Below are 25,075 nucleotides of genomic sequence, written 5' to 3' on the forward strand. Positions count from 1 at the left end.
CCGTCCCGCCCACATTCCCTTTCTTTTCATACTGTCCTTTTCTATTCATTATTGTTCTAGCCTCACTTTGCAGCCCTGGTTATTTTCCTGTGTCTCTCCTCCCTGTCACAGATCATCCCCCTTGGCTGCTCTCTTCTTTCCCTGATTTTATCCCTTCCACAATTGCTGAGCCCAGGCTGGGAGACCCCAATGGGATCTAAGGACACATCTGCACAAACCGCTCCCTGCTGCTGCTGCTTCTCCCCAGCCCCCCAAACCCTGATTGATTCATGCTGGGTCCCTGCCCAGCCCCCACCTCTGCCTGTCCCCAGCCCGGCTGTTAGTTCTGCCCCCTGCCCAGCCCCCACCTCTGCCCCTCAGGGCCCCTCTGCCCCTCCTGCAGCCCCAGGGGTTCCTTCCCCTCCCCCTCCCGTGCCTGGGGCTGCAGGGAAGAAGGGGGAGGAGCTTCCAGGGGTCATAGAGAAAAGGCGCCACGGGCTGGGTAGATGGGAGTCCTCCAAGGTCATAGAGATTGGGGTCTGTGAGCCTAGAGAGGCTGATTTCCGGTTCCCCCCTCTGCTGTGGGTCTCAGGGACACAGTCGGAGCCGGGATCCCCACCCCACCCAGAGCCAGGGGCGGATTCTCTCCCCAGGGACGGAGCCCGGCGGGAAAGTGAAGATCGGGGCCTCGGCACCAGCATCGATAAATGTCACCTGCCCCCGGCCACAGTCCAGACAAACCCGGATCCTGCTGGGGGCCCGGCTCAGGGGCAGGGGGGTCGCAGGGGAGCTGAGAGCCCGGAACTGATCCCACCACCACTGCACAGCCCAGATCCCCCCCTCAGGGCTACAGCTGATCCGTCCCTTCCTCCCCACAGACTCTCTGGCCACCCCCACAGCCCAGAATCGCCCACCCCCCACCTCCACCTCCCAGCAATGTCTCCCCGCGGTGAATCCCTCACAGCCCAGCACATAGCGCTCAGTGTCAAATCTCCCAGGGTTGTCGGGCAGTTGCTGCCGCGTGTCTCCCCCTCTCACACTTTTCCCATCCTCAGACAGGACGAGTTGGGGATGAGCCGTGTCTGGATCCAGAGTCACATTCGCTGGGGAGAGAGAATCAGAGCGTGAGGGGCAGAGCTCGGCCCTGGGGGAGGGTTTGATGGCGTCAGTGACAGAATCTGCCCCAGTTGGGGAGTGACTCAGGGAATCTCCTTCCTCCAGGATTTACCCATTGATCTCAGCACCGGGCTGGGGAGAGTCACTCCCCTGACAGAGACGGGTCAGTGACAGTGAAAGAAGCAGCTGGGCCAGGCCTGGGACTCAGAATCTTTCCCCTCCTGCCCCCACCTCTGCCCGGGGAGGGGACTAGAGACTCTGGCAGCCCCAGCAGATGGTACAACTCAGTGAATATTGACAGCGCTTCCCCCCACCCCACCTTCACTCTCACTGTGTCCCAGCTGCCCCTGTGCTGGACTTTGCTGTGGGGCCTCCCCACTGCACCCGGCCTGCTCTGAAATGTCACAGCTCGGACAGCAACAGGCCACACGGTACCATAATTGAACCTGCCCAGAATGTCACTGCTCAGCAGCAGTCGCAGCACCCAAGTACATTAGCCTGGGGCAGGGAGTGAGGGGGCTAAACAAGGGAAGGGGGTTCATGGTGGAAGCTATGAATGTCGGCGGGGCCAGGACAGATTAAGGTTTTGTGAGGCCCTGGGCCACAGCAAGTGAAGGCCCCTTCCCACCCCTTCTGCCTGCAGAACCCCCACTCCCCACACTCCTGCTGGGGAAATGGGGCCGGGGTGCAGGGGCGTGCCCTGCTCTGACCACCTGGTGCTCCAGCTGCAGAGCAGGGCAAGACCCCGCACCCCGACGCCATTCTCTGGCTGGAGTTCTGGGCGGATGGAGTGGGGCAAGCCCCCCGAGCCCTGACCCCACTCTCTGGCAGGAGCACTGGGCAGGCAGAGCGGGTTGGGGCACAGAGGCGCCCATTTTTCTGGGGCTCCTGGGCATAGGCCACATTGGCCCAGTGGCAAATCCGCCACTAGGGAGGAGGTACGGAATAGGTGGCTGGTGGAAAGAGGGGGCGGGTCATGCCAGTAATGGGAAGGCTGACTTGACGTCCTGTTTACCAGAGACGGGACCATGCTGGGGTCATGGTGGATGGAGAGAGGAGAAAAGACACAAGCTCCCAGCGGTGATCACAGGAGCTTCCCAGACCTGTATAATGGAGCCAGGGGAGCCCCTGTCTGTGATCAAGGCTCAGGTCCTCTGCTTGAGACAGGAGCAAGGGTCTCACACAGACACAGTCCCTGCTCACCCAGTCAGTGTGGGGTCACTGCAGAGCTCCTGGCTTTCTTCATGGGGGAAAAGATGAAGGAAGAAACAAAGGGACACTGGAGATCAGACATCAGCACAGGGAGACAGAACAAACTCCCCCTGGAGAAGTGGCTGTGGAGGTGATTGTCCCACTGGTTCCGTACAAGGGGTGGCAGCGGCTGGCACAGATCTCTGCAGGGTGCAGTGCACATGCGAGCGGTGGAGGGGCAGGAAGCGTAGATGCAATATGCGATGGATTCAGTATGGTGTGGTAGGACATAGGCACAAACCTCACCTCACCTTGTGATGCGCCGTGAAATGAAGGGTGCTGGGGAGGTCTGCCCTGAACTATCACGTCCACTCCCATATACAAAGAAAAAGGGGCACATTGCCTCATGGGAACAGATATTTGGACATTGATAAAATATGATCTTCAATTACCTTCTTCTATAGGTGCCACCAATCTTCTCCACCCTAAAACCAGCAACATAATTAGAGAGGAGTGCAGATCTGAACACGTATTGCATAATCCAATATTGTACAAACTAATACACTGAGGGGAAAAGAAAGTTATAAGTTCATCAGAACCTCCACTAGACTGCATGAGTGTGTCTCTCCCAGGGTGGATCTTCACTGCAGTTAGTCCAGAATCTTACCTGGCCGTTGCCCCAACCTGTTTAATGCGCAAGCACAAAAACTCTGACTCAAGTTTGATGGTGCTTTGCACCCAGGTTAGCTGGCAAGACTTTGGGTAGAAGCTAGAGCCCAGGTATCACTTTACTTCAGGTTGGTTACATGCCTACTCTGCAGTGTGGAGGGAAGATAATCATCTCAGGTGCTGATAATCCACCAGGGCCTTCACACAATCCCTCCTGGGCCATAGTTTTTTGGCCATTACCTACTTTACTACTGTATTGCTTATCAATTTTTCAAATTAGCTTTTGGTGTGAAATTCATCTAGTTTAGTCTTTCCCCACATTTTATAAAGTTACATTAACAAACAAACCCCAAAAGAATGATGATGATGATGATGATGATAAAAAAGCAAACAAATAACTAAAAAGGTTTCCTATTGCAACAATTTTAAAATTTAAATTTAAAAGCAAACAACCCCACCACAATTAAACAAACAGCCACATGAGTCTAAAATGGTACAAAAAGTTTCATTTCAGAGGAAGGATAATGATACTTACTTATCTCGTTATCTCGTTTCTCTGAAAAGGAAAGAGAAAGAAATCGAATTTTTTTAGGCATTTCCCTTTTCTTATGTTTTATTTTTCTTTATCATCGATAGGACAGTAAAGGCTGAGAGAAATCAACATCTTCTTCAGGACATCAGACAAGAGAATCCAGTGGTCCCTTCTGGTCTCACACACATGTGACTCTATTACATCTCAGTTTTTCAAATTAGCTTTTGGTATGAAATCTCTCCGCTTTAGTGGTTCCCCGTATTTTATACAATCACACTAACCGTTCCACAAAAGAATAATAATAAAAAGCAAGTAAACAAAAAAAGGTTTCATATTACAACACAATTGTAGAAGTTAAATTTTACAGTGAACTCCACAACATTTTAACAAACTGCCCCATGAAGATCCAATTACAAAAAAAAAATCCTTTTCAGAGTGTGGATAATGACACTTATCAATTTCTCTATCTCGTTTGCCTAAAAATTAAACAGACAGACACATAATGTTTGTTAGGTGTTTTGCTTTTTTTATGGTTTATTTCTGTTTATCATCACTGTGACAGGTAAGACGGATTATTTCTATTCAATCTCTTCTTCAGGAAATCAGACAAGACCAGTGGTGCCCAAACTTTTCCGATCACTGCCCCCTTGCAGTAATGAAATCTGTCTGCGCCCCCCCCTTCCGTTACTGCACAGTTGACTCAGCAGAGGTGCTTGGGCTGAAGGGGGAGCTGGGGGCGGAACTGGGGATGGGGGAGGAGCTGGGGCTAGAGGCAGAGCTGGCCTGGGGGAGGGGAGGGAATTTGGTAGGAACTGACCTGGGGGTGGAGCAGGGGGAGGACTGGAACTGTGGCAGGAGCCGGAGCTTAGTGGGGGGCACGGGGCGAAGCGCAGCTGCAGATGGGATAGGATCTGGGCTGGGGGCAGAGCGGGGCTGGGTGGGGCTCCCTCCCCTCTCCCCATGAGGGCTGGCAGGGACCCTGCCTTGCACCTGTTCAGGGCTGGTTTAAGAGAGGGGATTTAAGGGCTGCAGGCAAAGGGGGGCTCCCGCGAAAAGATCTCCAGACTGCCAAAAGTGCAGATCTTTTTTCAGGGCCGCCTTAGCCCAGGGCTGTGGGCTGCAGCCACTGAAGCCCCTGCATTCCGGCCCAGCCTGGCGTTGGCGGGGAGGTGGCTCTGCACGCTGGCATGTCATTCCCCCCTCCGCTGGGCTGGAGCTGCGCGTGCCGGGAAGCTCAGTCCCACAGGCTTCCTTGACTTGCAGACACCGTCCCCGCAGCTCCCATTGGCCAGGAATCACAGTCAATGGGAGCTATGTGGGGTGGTGCCTGCAGGCGAGCACAGGACAGAGCATGGAGCCACGTGGCCCCCCTCCCCAGGGCCTGCACCACCAAAGGGGAGCTGTCCCAGGTAAGCGCCCCGCACCACAACCTCCTGCCCCAGCCCTGAGCCCTCTCCTGCACCCTAACTCCCTCCCAGACCCCACACTCGCAACCTCCTGCCCTGAGCCCCTTCCCACGCCTTAACTCCCTCCCAGACCCCATCCCCACCCCAGCCCTGAGCCCCCTCCTGCATCCTAACTCCCTCCCACACCCCACACCCCCAACCTCCTGCCCTGAGCCCCCTCCTGCACCTTAACTCCCTCCCAGACCCCACACCCCCAACCTCCTGCCCTGAGCACCTTCCCACACTCCAGTCCCCTTGGTGCCAGCCTGGAGCCCGCTCCTGAATCTGAAAGCCCTCATCCCCAGCCACACCCTAGAGTCCACAACCCTAGTCAGAGCCCTCACCCTGCCCCAATCCACAGCCCCCTCCTGCACTCTGAATCCCTCATTTTTGGCCCTACCCCAGAGCCTAGGGGGCCCCACAAACTCTAATAGTCCCAGGCCCCCAGAAGAGTTAATTGCGGACCTGTGCCCACTTGAATTTCCTCCACGTGCCCCTAGGAGCCTGCCCCACAGTCTGAAGACCTCTGAACTAGAGGATCCAGTCATCCCTTCTGGTCTTAAACAGTAAGACTCTTTAACTGTATTGCTTATCAATTTTTCAAATTAACTTTTGGTGTGAAATTCATCCTCTCTAGTCTTTCCCCATGTTTTATAAAGTATATTAAAGTTGACCCCCGCCCCCTCCCCCCACATCTTCCCAAAAGACTGATAATAATAACCAAGTAAGCAAACTAAAAGGCTTCGTACTGCAGCAATGTTAAGTTAAATTTAAAATCAAACACCTCCACCACTGCTACACAAATTCCCACGTTAGAATCCAAAGAGGTACAAGAAGTTTCTTGTCATAGGAAGGATAATGACACTTACTTATTTCTTTATCTCGTTTGTCTAAAAATGAGAGAGAAATAAATAGATATTTTTGTTAGGTGTTTCCCTTTCCTTATGTTTTATTTCTCTTTATCATCAATATGACAGTGAAGGCTGAGAGAAATCAACCTCCTTTTCAGGACATCAGAGAAGAGGATCCAGAGCTCTCTTCTGCTCTTAAACTCAGTGACTCTATTGCTTATCAGTTTTTCAAATTAGATTTTGGTGTGAAATCTACCCAATTTAGCACTTCCCCACATTATATACAATTACATTAAACCCCACAAGAAAGAATAATAATAAAAAGCAAGTAAGCAAACAAGGGCGTTTGTATTGCAACAAAATTGTAAAAGTTAAATTTAATATCAAATAACTCCAAACCATTTAAACAAACTCCCACATGAAGATCCAATTCCCGGCCCCTGCCAAAAAAAAAAATCCTTTTCAGAGTGTGGATAATGACACTTACCGATTTCTATATCTCGTTTGCCTAAAAATTAAACAGACACATAATGTTTGTTAGGTGTTTTGCTTTTTTTATGGTTTATTTCTCTTTATCATCACTGTGACAGGTAAGACGGATTATTTCTATTCAATCTCTTCTTCAGGAAATCAGACAAGACCAGTGGTGCCCAAACTTTTCCGATCACTGCCCCCTTGCAGTAATGGAAGCTGTCTGCGCCCCCCCTTCCGTTACTGCACAGTTGACTCAGCAGAGGTGCTTGGGCTGAAGGGGGAGCTGGGGGCGGAACTGGGGATGGGGGAGGAGCTGGGGCTAGAGGCAGAGCTGGCCTGGGGGAGGGGAGGGAATTTGGTAGGAACTGACCTGGGGGTGGAGCAGGGGGAGGACTGGAACTGTGGCAGGAGCCGGAGCTTAGTGGGGGGCACGGGGCGAAGCGCAGCTGCAGATGGGATAGGATCTGGGCTGGGGGCAGAGCGGGGCTGGGTGGGGCTCCCTCCCCTCTCCCCATGAGGGCTGGCAGGGACCCTGCCTTGCACCTGTTCAGGGCTGGTTTAAGAGAGGGGATTTAAGGGCTGCAGGCAAAGGGGGGCTCCCGCGAAAAGATCTCCAGATTGCCAAAAGTGCAGATCTTTTTTCAGGGCCGCCTTAGCCCAGGGCTGTGGGCTGCAGCCACTGAAGCCCCTGCATTCCGGCCCAGCCTGGCGTTGGCGGGGAGGTGGCTCTGCACGCTGGCATGTCATTCCCCCCTCCGCTGGGCTGGAGCTGCGCGTGCCGGGAAGCTCAGTCCCACAGGCTTCCTTGACTTGCAGACACCGTCCCCGCAGCTCCCATTGGCCAGGAATCACAGTCAATGGGAGCTATGTGGGGTGGTGCCTGCAGGCGAGCACAGGACAGAGCATGGAGCCACGTGCCCCCCCTCCCCAGGGCCTGCACCACCAAAGGGGAGCTGTCCCAGGTAAGCGTCCCGCACCACAACCTCCTGCCCCAGCCCTGAGCCCTCTCCTGCACCCTAACTCCCTCCCAGACCCCACACTCGCAACCTCCTGCCCTGAGCCCCTTCCCACGCCTTAACTCCCTCCCAGACCCCATCCCCACCCCAGCCCTGAGCCCCCTCCTGCATCCTAACTCCCTCCCACACCCCACACCTCCAACCTCCTGCCCTGAGCCCCCTCCTGCACCTTAACTCCCTCCCAGACCCCACACCCCCAACCTCCTGCCCTGAGCACCTTCCCACACTCCAGTCCCCTTGGTGCCAGCCTGGAGCCCGCTCCTGAATCTGAAAGCCCTCATCCCCAGCCACACCCTAGAGTCCACAACCCTAGTCAGAGCCCTCACCCTGCCCCAATCCACAGCCCCCTCCTGCACTCTGAATCCCTCATTTTTGGCCCTACCCCAGAGCCTAGGGGGCCCCACAAACTCTAATAGTCCCAGGCCCCCAGAAGAGTTAATTGCGGACCTGTGCCCACTTGAATTTCCTCCACGTGCCCCTAGGAGCCTGCCCCACAGTCTGAAGACCTCTGAACTAGAGGATCCAGTCATCCCTTCTGGTCTTAAACAGTAAGACTCTTTAACTGTATTGCTTATCAATTTTTCAAATTAACTTTTGGTGTGAAATTCATCCTCTCTAGTCTTTCCCCATGTTTTATAAAGTATATTAAAGTTGACCCCCGCCCCCTCCCCCCACATCTTCCCAAAAGACTGATAATAACCAAGTAAGCAAACTAAAAGGCTTCGTACTGCAGCAATGTTAAGTTAAATTTAAAATCAAACACCTCCACCACTGCTACACAAATTCCCACGTTAGAATCCAAAGAGGTACAAGAAGTTTCTTGTCATAGGAAGGATAATGACACTTACTTATTTCTTTATCTCGTTTGTCTAAAAATGAGAGAGAAATAAATAGATATTTTTGTTAGGTGTTTCCCTTTCCTTATGTTTTATTTCTCTTTATCATCAATATGACAGTGAAGGCTGAGAGAAATCAACCTCCTTTTCAGGACATCAGAGAAGAGGATCCAGAGCTCTCTTCTGCTCTTAAACTCAGTGACTCTATTGCTTATCAGTTTTTCAAATTAGATTTTGGTGTGAAATCTACCCAATTTAGCACTTCCCCACATTATATACAATTACATTAAACCCCACAAGAAAGAATAATAATAAAAAGCAAGTAAGCAAACAAGGGCGTTTGTATTGCAACAAAATTGTAAAAGTTAAATTTAATATCAAATAACTCCAAACCATTTAAACAAACTCCCACATGAAGATCCAATTCCCGGCCCCCGCCAAAAAAAAAATCCTTTTCAGAGTGTGGATAATGACACTTACCGATTTCTATATCTCGTTTGCCTAAAAATTAAACAGACACATAATGTTTGTTAGGTGTTTTGCTTTTTTTATGGTTTATTTCTCTTTATCATCACTGTGACAGGTAAGATGGATTATTTCTATTCAATCTCTTCTTCAGGAAATCAGACAAGACCAGTGGTGCCCAAACTTTTCCGATCACTCCCCCCTTGCAGTAATGAAATCTGTCGGCGCCCCCCCTTCCGTTACTGCACAGTTGACTCAGCAGAGGTGCTTGGGCTGAAGGGGGAGCTGGGGGCGGAACTGGGGATGGGGGAGGAGCTGGGGCTAGAGGCAGAGGTGGCCTGGGGGAGGGGAGGGAATTTGGTAGGAACTGACCTGGGGGCGGAGCAGGGGGAGGACTGGAACTGTGGCAGGAGCCGGAGCTTAGTGGGGGGGCAGGGGATGGAGAGCAGCTGCAGATGGGATAGGATCTGGGCTGGGGGCAGAGCGGGGCTGGGTGGGGCTCCCTCCCCTCTCCCCATGAGGGCTGGCAGGGACCCTGCCTTGCACCTGTTCAGGGCTGGTTTAAGAGAGGGGATTTAAGGGCTGCAGGCAAAGGGGGGCTCCTGCAAAAAGATCTCCAGACTGCCAAAAATGCAGATCTTTTTGCAGGGCCGCCTTAGCCCAGGGCTGTGGGCTGCAGCCACTGAAGCCCCTGCATTCCGGCCCAGCCTGGCGTTGGCGGGGAGGTGGCTCTGCACGCTGGCATGTCATTCCCCCCTCCGCTGGGCTGGAGCTGCGCGTGCCGGGAAGCTCAGTCCCACAGGCTTCCTTGACTTGCAGACACCGTCCCCGCAGCTCCCATTGGCCAGGAATCACAGTCAATGGGAGCTATGTGGGGTGGTGCCTGCAGGCGAGCACAGGACAGAGCATGGAGCCACGTGCCCCCCCTCCCCAGGGCCTGCACCACCAAAGGGGAGCTGTCCCAGGTAAGCGTCCCGCACCACAACCTGCCCAGCCCTGAGCCCTCTCCTGCACCCTAACTCCCTCCCAGACCCCACACTTCCAACCTCCTGCCCTGAGCCCTCTCCCACACTCCAATCTCCTTGGCGCCAGCCTGGAGCCCCCTCCTGCATCTGAAAGCCCTCATCCCCAGCCACACCCTAGAGTCCACAACCCTAGTCAGAGCCCTCACCCCCTTCCACACCCACACCCTGCCCCAATCCACAGCCCCCTCCTGCACTCTGAATCCCTCATTTTTGGCCGTACCCCGGAGCCTAGGGGGCCCCACAAACTCTAATAGTCCCAGGCCCCCAGAAGAGTTAATTGCGGACCTGCACCCGCTTGAACATTCCTCCTAGGGGCCTGCCCCACAGTCTGAAGACCTCTGAACTAGAGGATCCAGTCATCCCTTCTGGGCTTAAACACTATGACTCTATAACTGTATTGCTTCTCAATTTTTCAAATTAACTTCTGGTGTGAAATTCATCCTCTCTAGTCTTTCCCCATGTTTTATAAAGCTATATTAAAGTTGACCCCCCCCCACACACACACACCTTCCCAAAAGACTGATACTAATAGCAAAGTAAGCAAACTAAAAAGGCTTCCTACTGCAGCAATGTTAAGTTAAATTTAAAATCAAACACCTCCACCACTGCTACACAAACTCCCACGTTAGAATCCAAACTGGTACAAAAAGTTTCTTGTCATAGGAAGGACAACGACACTTATTTCTTTATCTCATTTGTCTAAAAATTAGAGAGAAATAAATAGATATTTTTGTTAGGTGTTTCCCTTTCCTTATGTTTTATTTCTCTTTATCATCAGTATGACAGTGAAGGCTGAGAGAAATCAACCTCCCTTTCAGGACATCAGAGAAGAGGATCCAGGGCTCTCTTCTGGTCTTAAACTCTGTGACTCTATTGCTTATCAGTTTTTCACATTAGATTTTGGTGTGAAATCTACCCAGTTTAGCGCTTCCCCACATTTTATACAATTACATTAAACCCCACAAGAAAGAATAATAATAAAAAGCAAGTAAACAAACAAGGGTTTCGTATTGCAACAAAATTGTAAAAGTTAAATTTAATATCAAACAACTCCAAACCATTTAAACAAACTCCCAGATGAAGATCCAATTATCAAAAAAAAAAAAAAAAAATCCTTTTCAGAGTGTGGATAATGACACTTACCAATTTCTATATCTCGTTTACCTAAAAATTAAAGAGAAATACCCATATTGTTGGTTAGGAGTTTCCCTTTTCTTATGTTTTATTTCTCTTTATCATCAATATGACAGTTAAGACTGAGAGATTATTTCTGTTCAAACTCCTCTTACGGAGATCAGACTAGACCAGTGGTGCTCAAACTTTTCCTGTCACACCCCCCACTTACTAGTAATGGAGTCAGTCTCTGCCCCCCCTTCCTCCTCCATTACACCACGGTTGGCTGAGTTCAGGAGCTTGGGCTGAAAGCAGAGCTGGGGATAAGGGAGGAGCTGGAAGTAGAGGTGGAGCTGTGCTGTGGGTGAGGAGGGATTGCGGGCAGAGTTGGGCTGGAGGCAGGGCAGGGGGCGGAGTGGAACTGTGGCTGGGGCAGGAGCTGGGCTAGTGGGCTGAGCATGGCAGGGGCTAGGGCAGGGCGGGGGGGGGGAGTGGAGCTGCAGCTGGGGCCAGACCTGGGCTGGGGGTGGAGCAGGGGACCGAGCGAAGCTGGGGTGGGATCAGAGGTGGAATTGGGGCAGAGCAGGGATGGGTGGCACTACCTCCCCACCCCCAATGGGGGCTGGCCTGGGCCCTGCCACGCGCCTCCTCCCCCAAACATTCCTTCGTTCACTCCTAGCAGGGCATACCCCACAGCTTTTGGACCACTGGACAAGAGGATCCAGTCATCCTTTCTGGTCTTAAACTCTGTGATTCTATTATTACATTGCTTATCAATTTTTCAAATTAGCTTCTAGTGTGAAATTCATCCAGTTTAGTCTTTCCCCACAATTCATGAACTTTCATTTAAAACCCCCACACACACCATGAAAAGAATGATAACAACTATAATAAAAAGCTTGAAGCAAACAAATGAAAAAGGTTCTCTACTGCAAAGAGAAAAGGAGGACTTGTGGCACCTTAGAGACTAACAAATTTATTAGAGCATAAGCTTTCATGAGCTACATCGGATGCGTCCAATGAAGTGAGCTGTAGCTCACGAAAGCTTATGCGCTAATAAATTTGTTAGTCTCTAAGGTGCCACAAGGCCTCCTTTTCTTTTTGCGAATACAGACTAACACGGCTGCTACTCTGAAACCATTCTCTACTGCAACAATTTTAAAACTTAAATTTAAGAGCGAACACCTCCACCACAATTAAGCCAGCTCCCACATGAGTATTAAAATTTTCTTGTCAGAGGAAGGATAATGACACTTACCAATTTCTATATCTCTTTTGCCTAAAAATTAAACAGACAGACACATATTGTTTGTTAGGAGATTCCCTTGTCTTATGTTTCATTTCCCTTTATGATCAATACAATTACAGCTGAGAGATTATTATTTCTACTCAATCTCCTCTTAAGGAGGTTAGACTAAACGATCCATTCATCCCTTCTGGTCTTAAACTGGAAGAGAAGGTTCAAGCTCTGGAGCAACAGGTATCGACCCTGCGTTGAATAAGAGAAACTGAAGATTTCCTGGATAGACATCAGGATATGATTCTACAGTCACAATGTTCTGATGATTCAGAGCAGGCTGCGCAGCGGGGACAGGAGGACGGTGAAGAAATTTGGCAGCATGTGACCTCCAGAAGAAGAAAGGGGAGCATCCATGTACCAACAACGCAGATACAGGTAAGTAACCGTTTTCATGTTCTCTCCACAGGTACTAATGCGGAGAGTGGACTAGATGAGACATCTGAGGGAAGGGAACAGAAGGAGACTCCGCCGATTGGAAGGCATGAGATGCACTGTCCTAGGGTTGGGGGTTCCACGACCACCGCTCCCAAGAGAAGGAGGCGGGTGGTGGTGGTCAGGGACGCTCTCCTCAGGGGGACTGAGTCATCTATCTGCCGCCACGACCAGGAAAACCGAGAAGTCTGCTGCTCGCCAGGAGCTAGGATTCGCGATGTGACGGAGAGACTGCCGAGACTCATCAACCCCTCGGATCGCTACCCCTTCCTGCTTCTCCACATGGGCACCAATGGTACTGCCAAGAATGACCTTGAGCGGATCACTGCAGACTACATGGCTCTGGGAAGAAGGATAAAGGAGTTTGAGGTGCAAGTGGTCTTCTCGTCCATCCTCCCCGTGGAAGGAAAAGGCCTGGGTAGAGACCGTCAAATCGTGGACGTCAACGAATGGCTATGCAGGTGGTATCGGAGAGAAGGCTTTGGATTCTTTGACCATGGGATGGTGTTCCAAGAAGGAGGAGTGCTAGGCAGAGACGGGCTCCACCTAACGAAGAGAGGGAAGAGCATCTTTGCGAGCAGGCTGGCTAACCTAGTGAGGAGGGCTTTAAACTAGGTTCACCGGTGTAAGGAGACCAAAGCCCTGAGGTAAGTGGGGAAGTGGGACACCGGGAAGAAGCACGAGCAGGAGCACGCGAGAAGGCAGGGCTCCTGCCTCATACTGAGAAAGAGGGATGATCAGCGAGTTATCTCAAGTACCTATACACAAATGCAAGAAGCCTGGGAAACAAGCAGGGAGAACTGGAAGTCCTGCCACAGTCAAGGAATTATGATGTGATTGGAATAACAGAGACTTGGTGGGATAACTCACATGACTGGAGTACTGTCATGGATGGATATAAACTGTTCAGGAAGGACAGGCAGGGCAGAAAAGGTGGGGGAGTTGCACTGTATGTAAGGGAGCAGTATGACTGCTCAGAGCTCCGGTATGAAACTGCAGAAAAACCTGAGAGTCTCTGGATTAAGTTCAGAAGTGTGAGCAACAAGGGTGATGTCGTGGTGGGAGTCTGCTATAGACCACCGGACCAGGGGGATGAGGTTGATGAGGTTTTCTTCCAGCAACTCACGGAAGTTACTAGATCTCAGGCCCTGGTTCTCATGGGAGACTTCAATCACCCTGATATCTGCTGGGAGAGCAATACAGCGGTGCACAGACAATCCAGGAAGTTTTTGGAAAGTGTAGGGGACAATTTCCTGGTGCAAGTGCTGGAGGAACCAACTAGGGGCAGAGCTCTTCTTGACCTGCTGCTCACAAACCAGAAAGAATTAGTAGGGGAAGGAAAAGTGGATGGGAACCTGGGAGGCAGTGACCATGAGATGGTCGAGTTCAGGATCCTGACACAGGGAAGAAAGGAGAGCAGCAGAATACGGACCCTGGACTTCAGAAAAGCAGACTTTGACTCCCTCAGGGAACTGATGGGCAGGATCCCCTGGGAGAATAACATGAGGGGGAAAGGAGTCCAGGAGAGCTGGCTGTATTTTAAAGAATCCTTATTGAGGTTGCAGGGGCAAACCATCCCGATGTATAAAAAGAATAGTAAGTATGGCAGGCAACCAGCTTGGCTTAACAGTGAAATCCTTGCTGATCTTAAATACAAAAAAGAAGCTTACAAGAAGTGGAAGATTGGACAAATGACCAGGGAAGAGTATAAAAATATTGCTCGGGCATGCAGGAGTGAAATCAGGAAGGCCAAATCACACCTGGAGTTGCAGCTAGCAAGAGATGTTAAGAATAACAAGAAGGGTTTCTTCAGGTATGTTAGCAATAAGAAGAAAGTCAAGGAAAGTGTGGGCCCCTTACTGAATGAGGGAGGCAACCTAGTGACAGAGGATGTGGAAAAAGCTAATGTACTCAATGCTTTTTTTGCCTTTGTCTTCACGAACAAGGTCAGCTCCCAGACTGCTGCACTGGGCAGCACAGCATGGGGAGGAGGTGACCAGCTCTCTGTGGAGAAATAAGTGGTTCGGGACTATTTAGAAAAGCTGGACGAGCACAATCCATGGGGCCAGATGCGCTGCATCCAAGAATGCTAAAGGAGTTGGCGGATGTGACTGCAGAGCCATTGGCCATTATCTTTGAAAACTCATGGCGATCGGGGAAGTCCCGGACGACTGGAAAAAGGCTAATGTAGTGCCCATCTTTAAAAAAGGGAAGAAGGAGGATCCTGGGAACTACAGGCCGGTCAGCCTCACCTCAGTCCCTGGAAAATTCATGGAGCAGGTCCTCAAGGAATCAATTCTGAAGCACTTAGAGGAGAGGAAAGTGATCAGGAACAGTCAGCATGGTTTCACCAAGGGCAAGTCATACCTGACTAACCTAATTACCTTCTATGACGAGATAACTGGCTCTGTGGATGAGGGGAAAGCAGTGGACATGTTGTTCCTTGACTTTAGCAAAGCTTTTGACACGGTCTCCCACAGTATTCTTGTCAGCAAGTTAAAGAAGTATGGGCTGGATGAATGGACTATAAGGTGGATAGAAAGCTGGCTAGATTGTCGGGCTCAACGGGTAGTGATCAATGGCTCCATGTCTAGTTGGCAGCCAGTATCTAGCGGAGTGCCCCAAAGGTCGGTCCTCGGGCCGGTTTTGTTCAATATCTTCATAAATGATCTGGAGGATGGTGTGGATTGCACCCTCAGCAAGTTTGCAGATGACACTAAACTGGGAGGAGAGGTAGATACGCTGGAGGGTAGGGATAGGATACAGAGGGCCCTAGAAAAATTAGAGGATTGGGCCAAAAGAAATCTGATGAGGTTCAACAAGGACAAGTGCAGAGTCCTGCACTTAGGACGGAAGAATCCCATGCATCGCTACAGACTAGGGACCGAATGGCTAGGCAGCAGTTCTGCAGAAAAGGACCTAGCGGTTACAGTGGACGAGAAGCTGGATATGAGTCAACAGTGTGCCCTTGTTGCCAAGAAGGCCAAAGGCATTTTGGGATGTATATGTAGGGGCATTGCCAGCAGATCGAGGGACGTGATTGTTCCCCTCTATTCGACATTGGTGAGGCCTCATCTGGAGTACTGTGTCCAGTTTTGGGCCCCTCACTACAAGAAGGATGTGGAAAAATTGGAAAGAGTCCAGCGGAGAGCAACAAAAATGATTAGGGGACTGGAACATATGAGTTATGAGGAAAGGCTGAGGGAACTGGGATTGTTTAGTCTGCGGAAGAGAAGAATGATGGGGGATTTGATAGCTGCTTTCAACTACCTGAAAGGTGGTTCCAAAGAGGATGGATCTAGACTGTTCTCAGTGGTAGCTGATGACAGAACAAGGAGTAATGTTCTCAAATTGCAGTGGGGGAGGTTTAGGTTGGATATTAGGAAAAACTGTTTCACTAGGAGGGTGGTGAAACACTGGAATGCGTTACCTAGGGAGGTGGTGGAATCTCCATCCTTAGAAGTTTTTAAGGTCAGGCTTGACAAAGCCCTGGCTGGGATGATTTAGTTGGGGATTGGTCCTGCTTTGAGCAGGGGGTTGGACTAGATGACCTCCTGAGGTCCCTTCCAACCCTGATATTCTATGATTCTATGATTCTGTGACTCTATTGCTTATCAATTTTTCACATGAGCTTTCGCTGTGAAATTAATCCATTTTAATCTTTCCCCACGTTTTATAAAATTACATTTCAAAACAAACCCCTATAAACCCTAACAAGAATTATAGTAATAATAAAAAGGAAGCAAACAAACTTAAAAGATTTCATATTGCAACAATTTTAAAAGTTACATTTGAAAACAAACACCTCCACCATAATTAAACAAACTGCCACATGAGGATCCAAATTGGTACAAAAATTTCTTATCAGAGGAAGGACAATCACACGTACGTATTTCTTTATCTCATTTGTCTAAAAAATTAAAGAGAAATAAATATATATTTTTGTTAGGCATTTACATTTTCTTATGTTTTATTTCTCTTTATCATCAATACAAGAGTAAAGGCTGAGAGAAATCAACATCCTCTTCCGGACATCAGATAAGAGGATCAGCTCCCTTCCGGTCTTAAACTCTGTGACTCTCTTGCTTATCAGTTTTTCAAATTAGACTTTGGTGTGAAATCTATCCAATTTAGTGCTTTCTCATATTTTATCAAGTTACTGTAATCCCCCAACCAAAAAGAAACAATTATAAAAAAAGCAAACATGTAAACAAACAAAATCAGGCTAAATATTGCAACAGAAGTGTAAAAGTTAAACTGAAAAGTGAACAATTCCACAACAATTAAACAAACTCCCACATGTCAGAAGACGGGAAATGACACTTACCAATTTCTATATCTCGTTTGCCTAAAAATTAAACAGAAATACACATATTGTATATTAGGAGTTTCCCTTTTCTTTTGTTTTATTTCTCATGATCATCAATATAATTAAGGTTTAGAAAGTATTTCTATTCAGCTTCCTCTTAAGGATGTCAGACTCGATGATCTGGTCATCTCTTCTGGTCATAAACTCTGTGATTCTATTAGAATAATAGAAGTCTAATCCCTCGCACTCGTGGCAGGACTAAATATTATCTAGACCACCACCACAGGTGTTTGTCTAACCTCCTCTTAAAAAACTCCAGTGAAGACGATTCTACATCCTCCTTTATTCCATTTATTCCCTACTCTTCCTGTTAGGAAGTTTTTCCAGCGTAAACCTCCCTCACTGCAATTTAAGCCCCTTGCTTCTTGTCCTATCCTGAGAGGTTAATGACAACAATTTACCTCCCTCCTCCTTGTAACAATTTTTGCATATACTTGAAAACTGTTATCATGTCCACCCGCAGTCTTCTCTTCTCCAGACTAAATAAACCCACCTCCCTGCCCCTCTCATTAAAAGAGGGCCAGAACTGAAAGACCTGCCCACAGGGTGGGGGCACTAAGTGTGTTAACCACTAGGCTACCTAACCCACCGATGACTCTATTACCCTCCTACAGGGGGATCCAATTGTGTACAAAAAATTTCTTCTGAGGGAAGAAAATGACACTTACCAATTTCTAGATCTCGTTTCACTAAAACGTAAACAGAAATACATATAACAAATTTTATGAGCTTTCCTTCCCTTATATGTTATTTCTCTTCATCATCAATACAAAGTTAAGGCTGGGTGATTATTTTTATTCAACGTCCTTTTTTCTATTGCTTCCCCAAAACCACAGGCCCACTAACATTTTGGTGTGAAGTTTATCTAGTTTAGATTTACCCCAAATTTTATAAAACTAGATTAACACACCCTGTCCTGGGGCACATCCCCTTCCTAGTGAGGAAGAGACGAAAACTCCTCTGGGCTCAAGTGACCTCATTCCTACAGGGCCTGCTCCACTTGGAAGAAATGATCTTCAAAGGGAGAGGTTGTCACAGGAGGGGGCAGCAACCAGGAGGAAGGCTGCTGGAACTCAGGGGAGCTGATTCGTGCACCAGAGCCAATCGGAGGAAGACAACTTACCTAGGGTATTCTGTGGGGCTGGGGAGGGGAAGCTACGACCTTTGTTGGAAAAATTCCAAGCCCTAGTGGGCTGCCCTGTCCCTTCCACAAAGAAACAGGTGCCAACAGGTGCCAGGTCCCCTCCCCTGCTAATCCCCTGGGGCGCCCTGAGCTCCGTGGGGGCCCCCAAAGCCGGAGCCCAGGGCAGCTGCCTCTTTTGCCCCCCCCCATCAGCTGATGGGGGGAACAAAAAGTCAGCTGTGTGCAGGCCCAGCCAGTGGCCGGCTCTTACCAGAGCACTGCACTGGCCCGCGTCTGCCCACTTTCACCTCTGTTTCCATTGATATGGGGACTAAGGCCCAGACAGCTAAGCAACACCCATACTTATATCGCCGAGCCTGCCCAGAGAGCAAACAGTCCTTTCCCCCTCACTGGGTAACAGTGCTGCATATCGCAGAAATTGAGGTACACACAGGTTTCATAAAAATATTGTAGAAAATTCCCACTTCAGCACACCTTCCTGAACAAGCCAGACCTCTATAGATTCTTTTGAAAGACTCTGAGACTGAGGGCTCATCTGCGATGAAAACTTACACCCCTCAGACATGTAGCTATGTCGACCCAACCCTCTATTTGGAAGGACTTTTAAGGGGAATGGTCTCTGGAAACATCCAAACAGGCCCTAAAATGGTCCATCCTATTACACTCTCCTCAGCCTGACAAACACAGAGAAGTAAAAATAAATAATAGAAAACAACAAATCTATATACAGTTGTGTGACTGTGGTCAAAAATTGTATTTGTGGAAAAAAGGAAATTGAAACTTACCAACTTCTTCAGTAAGTTTCCCTGAAAAGTACAGAAATAAATATAAATTATTCTCATTGCCTTGCTTCATGAAACAGAGTTAAAAGACTACATCCTATTGGTACAAAATTCATTAGAAGCATGGAGGGAAAAGTCCGATTTATTTGGAAATTGGGCTGGTATTCTTTATGGATGAAGTTCAGCAGGGCATGCACAGCTGTGTCTGAGTTATGTGAACGTGGATATGTTTTTTTTTTCCTAACTGAGGAACAAATGTGTTTATTTATTGATTTATGACAGGGGCATGTCTATACGGGCTATCACTGTAATGTCGACATGAATTACACTTTATTAGGAAAAAAAAAGAGATTAAGTACAGATATGAGAGGCTAGACTTTGCAGAATCTTCTCTCAAGTGGGACCGGAGAACTGGGAAGAGAGGGAGATGGAGGACCAAGCGGAACAGAGATGTATCTGCTATGATCCGATTCTCTGATTCGGTTCTATTGTCTGAGGCTCTCCTCCCTTCTGTTCTCTCCCTTGCACCTCTGTCCCCCCCGCCCCCATCAATAAATTCACAGGCAATTCTTCTTTATTTCAGACCAGATCACATGTTCTTTTCATGTTAAATTCCTAAATTTCCCTTATTTATTTATGTATTAGAAAAAAAACTTTATTTCTAATATATTTCTCCCTCTGATATTTACCTTTCATTTTAAAGAGATAAACAGTGACGCCAATGCAACAAAGCAAAACCACCAGGATCACACTCAGAGCCACCATCCAGGGATTCATCCTTGGGAAAAAGAGATCTGAAAAACAAAACACCTAGGGCTTATCTTAGTTTGGAAGTCGTGACTAAAAACAGATTTTTTTTCCCATACAAATACATAAATAGTGCCCAGCAGGATTTGTGTGAGCTAAGAGTGAAAGAATGGACATGTCTACACTACACAAAAGACCAGAAATTGATTTTAAATATGGCTCCAATCAACACAGCTTTACCACCGATTTATCCTTGAAAACACAGCCCTGATTTGATTCATTGCTGTTCAGAGAGCCAAAGAGATCAGGGGAAAATTCTCTGCACATAAAACCCCAGTGATTCCAATAGGGTTCTACCAGAAAAGAATTTGGCCTTTAGCAGCAAGCAATATTCAGAAACTGCCAGATTAATTAGCATATTTTTGAAAAATCCACTGTTACCCCCTAATATTGGGAAAAACCATAATCACAATTTGTCCAAACACTTGTGCAGCAAATTAACAAATTTCAATTTGCTCTTCTTGTGTTCCCAGTGATTCAGTCATCTAAACAGGATGGAATTTTCAAATGTCCCTAGTGTCTTTTCCACACATGGTTTGTGCTCTGATTTAGTGAACCTGGGGCAACTCTCTTATGGGGTCATTCTTAAACTGGTTCAAGAGTTGACAACATATGAGGGTTGTACCAATTTAAATAAATTGATGCATAAAACCTTAAATCATAAATCAGTTTCATAGTGCTCTATCTCCATTTAGCTGAAGTTGATAAGGAATTGACTGCAGCTAAATCTATTTAAGGTACTCTGAAACTTATACAAGAAGTGTTCACACAAGTGGGTGGCATCGCTTAACTAGTTAATCAGTGCATCTTTTGTGTGTAGACAAGGGGTAAAATGAGTCCTTTTGTGGATCCAGAGCAAAGTGAATTAAGGAGCACAAGTCCCATTGAACATCAGTAAAAACAATATCACATGACTTAGGTGACATTTCACACAAGTAATGAAGTTGGTGAAGTGAACAGATCACGAAAGCCCTGCGTGGATACAAAATTGGTATCCGCATCCAGTCTACAATCGCCCAAAATGATGAGGATATCTGTGGATATCCATCTGTGGGTTTAAAGGGCTCTACAGACCACAATCAAGCCAAAGTACAAAATTTATCACATTCAAAAAAATCATTAAGGTGAATTTAAGGTTACAGGAACCTACTGAATCAGTGGATTGAATGAAAGTTTCCTCTCAAAACCTGTATAGTCTGAATACTCACAATTAAGGGGCTCAAGTTGCCTCAACTGTGACCCTGGAAAAACACCAGCCTCCTATCTTCTATGTTTGTACGTGGATTATGAAATATTCACCACAGATGTTTCAGTTCTTTTCTTCCTATATTTTGTTTGGTTTCTAGTGGTGGTGAGTTCAGTGTGGGGTTTGGATGGTAACTCACCTGCTATATAAATGGCCGATTCCTTTTCTTGATTGAGAACGGTGTTCCTGATGCAACAGGACAAGTTTTCGTTTGAATGTTCTGTTACGATGAGAGCAATTTCTGTTTCAAACAGGCTGTTGTCTCCTTGGGATTTTGTTTCAGAGGGTGATGGTAAATGTCGTCCATTGAGACCTCTCCATAGCACCTCAGGCTCTGGGTACCAACCAATTGATCGACAAACCACCCGAATCCCTCCATCCTGGTGACCTACAACAGAGAGGAGAGGAGCAGAGCCCAGACCTAAGGGGAAAATATATAAGGGTGTTAATTTCATACATTAATTTATAAAGCAGAAGGGATGAGGGACAGTCTGGGGATACTTACTCACATGAGTATGCACTAATTCAAGTGGGTAGTCAGTAGAAGGGATAAATGAATACTGGAATGTCTGAAATCCCAGTGCTCAAGGACACACAAAAATGTGAACAAATATATAAAATAAGTTCACTGAGTCAGTGGGAGATATTGTTGGCTCAAGACAGGAGCACTTGAGTGCTGTGCACCTTTGGAGATATGACCACGTAGATACCTGAATAGGATCTGAACTTTTGAAACTCTGATAATTAGTGCATTAGATAGATAGATAGATATTTTAAAATCAAATTGGCTTCATGGTTACATTGTCAAAGCAGCTCAGTCTTCACTAAGAGTGGTAAATACATAATTTCCCCTTCTCACTAGGACACTGCAATCCATGTACATCATATGATTATGGTATGGGGCAAAAATTGGGGATCGGTCCTGCTTTGAACAGGGGGTTGGACTAGATGACCTCCTGAGGTCCCTTCTAACCCTGATATTCTAGGATTCTCTGTTTATGATATAATTGTGTAGCATCTTGTACAAGATGTGTCAAATAAGGTGTCAATGGAAAAGTTATGATTTGCTGAATAAGATTATCCTATTTCAATGCATGTATCATTTTTGTATCTGGAGTTATGAATATTGACTATGCATCTGTATTTCAAATGTTATTGTTCTGGGTAACACCCAAAACTAGCCTTTCAGGTACAACAGTGAAGAAGCTAGACAGGGCTAAGGGCCCATCAACGCAAACAATGAGCCATGGAAAAGTCTTGTCCTCCCTAGGGGACACATCAGACAGCCTATGAATAATGGCTGCCATGACTCATCAAGAATGCAGGTGCATGTGACTAGATAACATGATACTGAATTCCTTTTTGGCACCTATATTTTTCCACAAACTGGGCTGGGAACAAAGGGGTTCCTGCCATATGAAAGAAACTGTAAAAGGTTGAAGTGACATCAGCAATGGGCCTCACTTTAATAACACTGCATTTGATTTTAACTACACCCCTAAATAACAAGCAACCCATCAGAAGACCATAAAAGTCTGGCATTCCCACCTTAGCCACACATCCTAGAAATGACTGCATAGCAACTGGAAAGCCATATTTATCAAGAAGTCCTTTCCCTCTTAACTGAAGACACCTTTTGGGAGTCAATCAAGATTGGGCAAGAAAGTGCCTTGGCCATCCTGCAAATGTGTTTAATAACATGTTGGGAAAGTTTTCAGCATATTTTCCCAAATATGAAAGTGGCTGTTTGCTGAAATTTAGATACGCTGTGTTATTGTAAAATATTTCACAAGCAGGGAGTCACAGTTATTGTAATAGGAAAGACCACACAAAGCTAAAACTGAGACAAGGCACTGACCTGCTACCCGCAGTTCCAATACAGCTTCTTCATAAAAAGTATCATCTTGAACAAAACAGAGGTATTGTCCTTCATCAGAGGGTCTGATATTGAGAAGCCTCAAGTGAACATTTCCATCTGTGAGTCCGGCTTTCAGAAGCTCTGTCCTTCCCTGATACTCTGGCATCTGCCCTTCATACTGATCCTTCCCATCATGATACAGGTGCACAACAGTTAAAAAGTCAGAGCGGAACCATTTCACCTCCATGTTTGCGGCACTCCTCCGGGGGGACAGGTGACAGGGTAACACAGTTTCCTGACCCAGGATGGCAGTGACAGGGTCACGAGGTCCAATCACTGTGAACTTTGCTGGAAATCCACCAGGACAGCAACAATAACAAAAAGCAGGTCAGAGGAAAATGGCAATTTGATACGAAGGACACAGCCAAGAGGTTCCATTTCAGACAAACTTTCCAAAAACTTCAGCCAGAGACAGACACTTGGCATGGAACATTTCAGCCTGAATGGTTAAGAGAGAGCAGCACTCATGGGCAGTGGGACTGGGGCTCTGTTATAAGAACTCAGCCTGCATGTATGGCACAGCACACAGCACTGAGATGGGGCATGGAGCAGATAACAGGCAAGCTTGGCGCATGGCCCAGGCACAGATCATGGGACAGAGAGTGGGGAGCTGAGAATTGGTAGGTTCAGTGCATGACAGATGCACACAGTGCTGACATGGGGTGAGAAGCTGAAGACAGGTGTATTCAGCCCATGTCATAGTCACACATCAGAGAAACTGAGGAAGAGAGCTGAGAATGGACATGCTCAGTGTATAGTTGAGATAAACTTACTATTCAACATCCCATTTTTCTAAGTGCTCTCAAATTGACACGCTTACTGACATTGCCATGAAATTTGCTGGGACTCAGCAGGAATAAGAATAGGTTTGGTGAGCCATATTTGGTGTTCTTTCACCAAGGTGTTCCTGAGACATGGCCCTGTTGCTAGAGCCAATTTGGGGGCTATTATGGTTCAATACTTCACATGCTCAAGAGACCAAATATCCAAACTTCGTGAACATTATTGCGTAAAGACAAAACAGTGCACTACGGAGAGGAGACATCCATACTCTCCTCCTGGGAAGCAATTCTTATCTCACAGCATGCCCCCCCAAACCCACTTATACCGTGGCTGTTTACAAGTGAAAAAGCACTTTATACATCACCTGAGACCCAACCCATCAGTTCCTTAACTTGTTGTTCGGTACCTTCCTTAACCCTTTTTTTGGATACCACATTCCAAACCAGGTGGATGTAGAGGTACATCCCAACCAGTGCTAGGACACACCATTCATGGCTTTGATAGGCTTCCTATTTTCTATTGTGAACACTAACTTCAGAATTGTAAAGTGGGATATTCAATACTGGTGAACAGAATTGTGGGGAGAACATAAAACATTCAAGTTAACTTCCCAACTCTCTGCCTCTCTCTCCCGTATGTGTATTATGGGACTACTGTGCATACAATGCCTAATAATACAGTGTACACGACACCTAACATATATGGATTAGCTAACAGGCCCAATTAAAAAAAGTCACACGGCATCATTATATTCTGTTTTTTCTTTTGTTTTTGTGCACATTCGTCTCTAATTATGGCTCTGATCTATTTATTTTTTATTATTATTTTTTTTTTACATCTGAAACCCACTAAGTTATTTGATTTTCTTATTTCTTATTGTTATTATTAAACTCTTCAATAAGTGTCCATCAAATTCCCTGGGCATCTTTGACAATCTTTTAAAAATACTTGTGTGAAGAAACAGACCTGGGCACTATCCCAGGAGCAAATAAAATCACCCAGGAGCAACACAATCAGGGCAAAAATTAAATAATGAAGGCGCTGATCTTGCTGTGGGGTGAAGTTTATACACTGTGAGTAGTTACATTGACTTTGAGTGAAGCATGTTGTTAAGGCACTTCAGGGGCCTAAATTAATCCCCTAAGATACAGCAGACACAGTGCGGATTCCTACCTGATTCCATCTTGTGAACATAAGAAGTAAGGAAGAAAACAATAAAACCAGGGAGAGGAGAGCTGGCTCTGGAGCTGTGGCAGAATGAGAGAACCTTCATCTTCTTCACTGTAACTTGATCTAGAAAACAGGAAGAAGGAGGAAAAAACTTTCCATAGTGAGCATAACACTAACATTAAATTATTAACGTCAAACATTAAAGAGGGCACAGTAAATAAAAAAGGAACAAATGCATTGTTAAGTGAACTCTTTCATATTTGGAGTGAGAACAGCCATTGCATTAAAATTGAAAATGTGTTTCCTTTACTTGCCTGATTTTGTCCCATCTCTACAAAATCCACATTAAAAAAAAAGTCAGAGCAGTGTAAAAGTTGTTAGTAATTCCATCAATGGAGAAAAAAGTTTTAAG

The 25,075-nt window shown here is 47.0% G+C and overlaps 1 protein-coding gene across 1 annotated transcript; it reads right to left on the reverse strand.

Annotated features, from left to right (window-relative positions):
- Window positions 1-403: 403 nt before the first annotated feature.
- Window positions 404-24,782, reverse strand: LOC144275150 (butyrophilin subfamily 1 member A1-like). Its single transcript, XM_077834296.1, has 7 exons — window positions 24,667-24,782; window positions 22,651-22,998; window positions 20,932-21,213; window positions 19,429-19,533; window positions 3,491-3,511; window positions 2,739-2,771; window positions 404-1,082 (listed from the first exon to the last, which is right to left on the reverse strand). The coding sequence occupies exons 1-7, from the start codon at window positions 24,764-24,766 to the stop codon at window positions 568-570; spliced, it is 1,404 nt and encodes a 467-aa protein (XP_077690422.1). The 5' UTR covers window positions 24,767-24,782; the 3' UTR covers window positions 404-567.
- Between the last annotated feature and the right edge of the window lie 293 nt (window positions 24,783-25,075).

Source organism: Eretmochelys imbricata, chromosome 14 (genome assembly GCF_965152235.1).
Source record: "Eretmochelys imbricata isolate rEreImb1 chromosome 14, rEreImb1.hap1, whole genome shotgun sequence".
NCBI classification, from domain to species: Eukaryota; Metazoa; Chordata; order Testudines; family Cheloniidae; genus Eretmochelys; species Eretmochelys imbricata.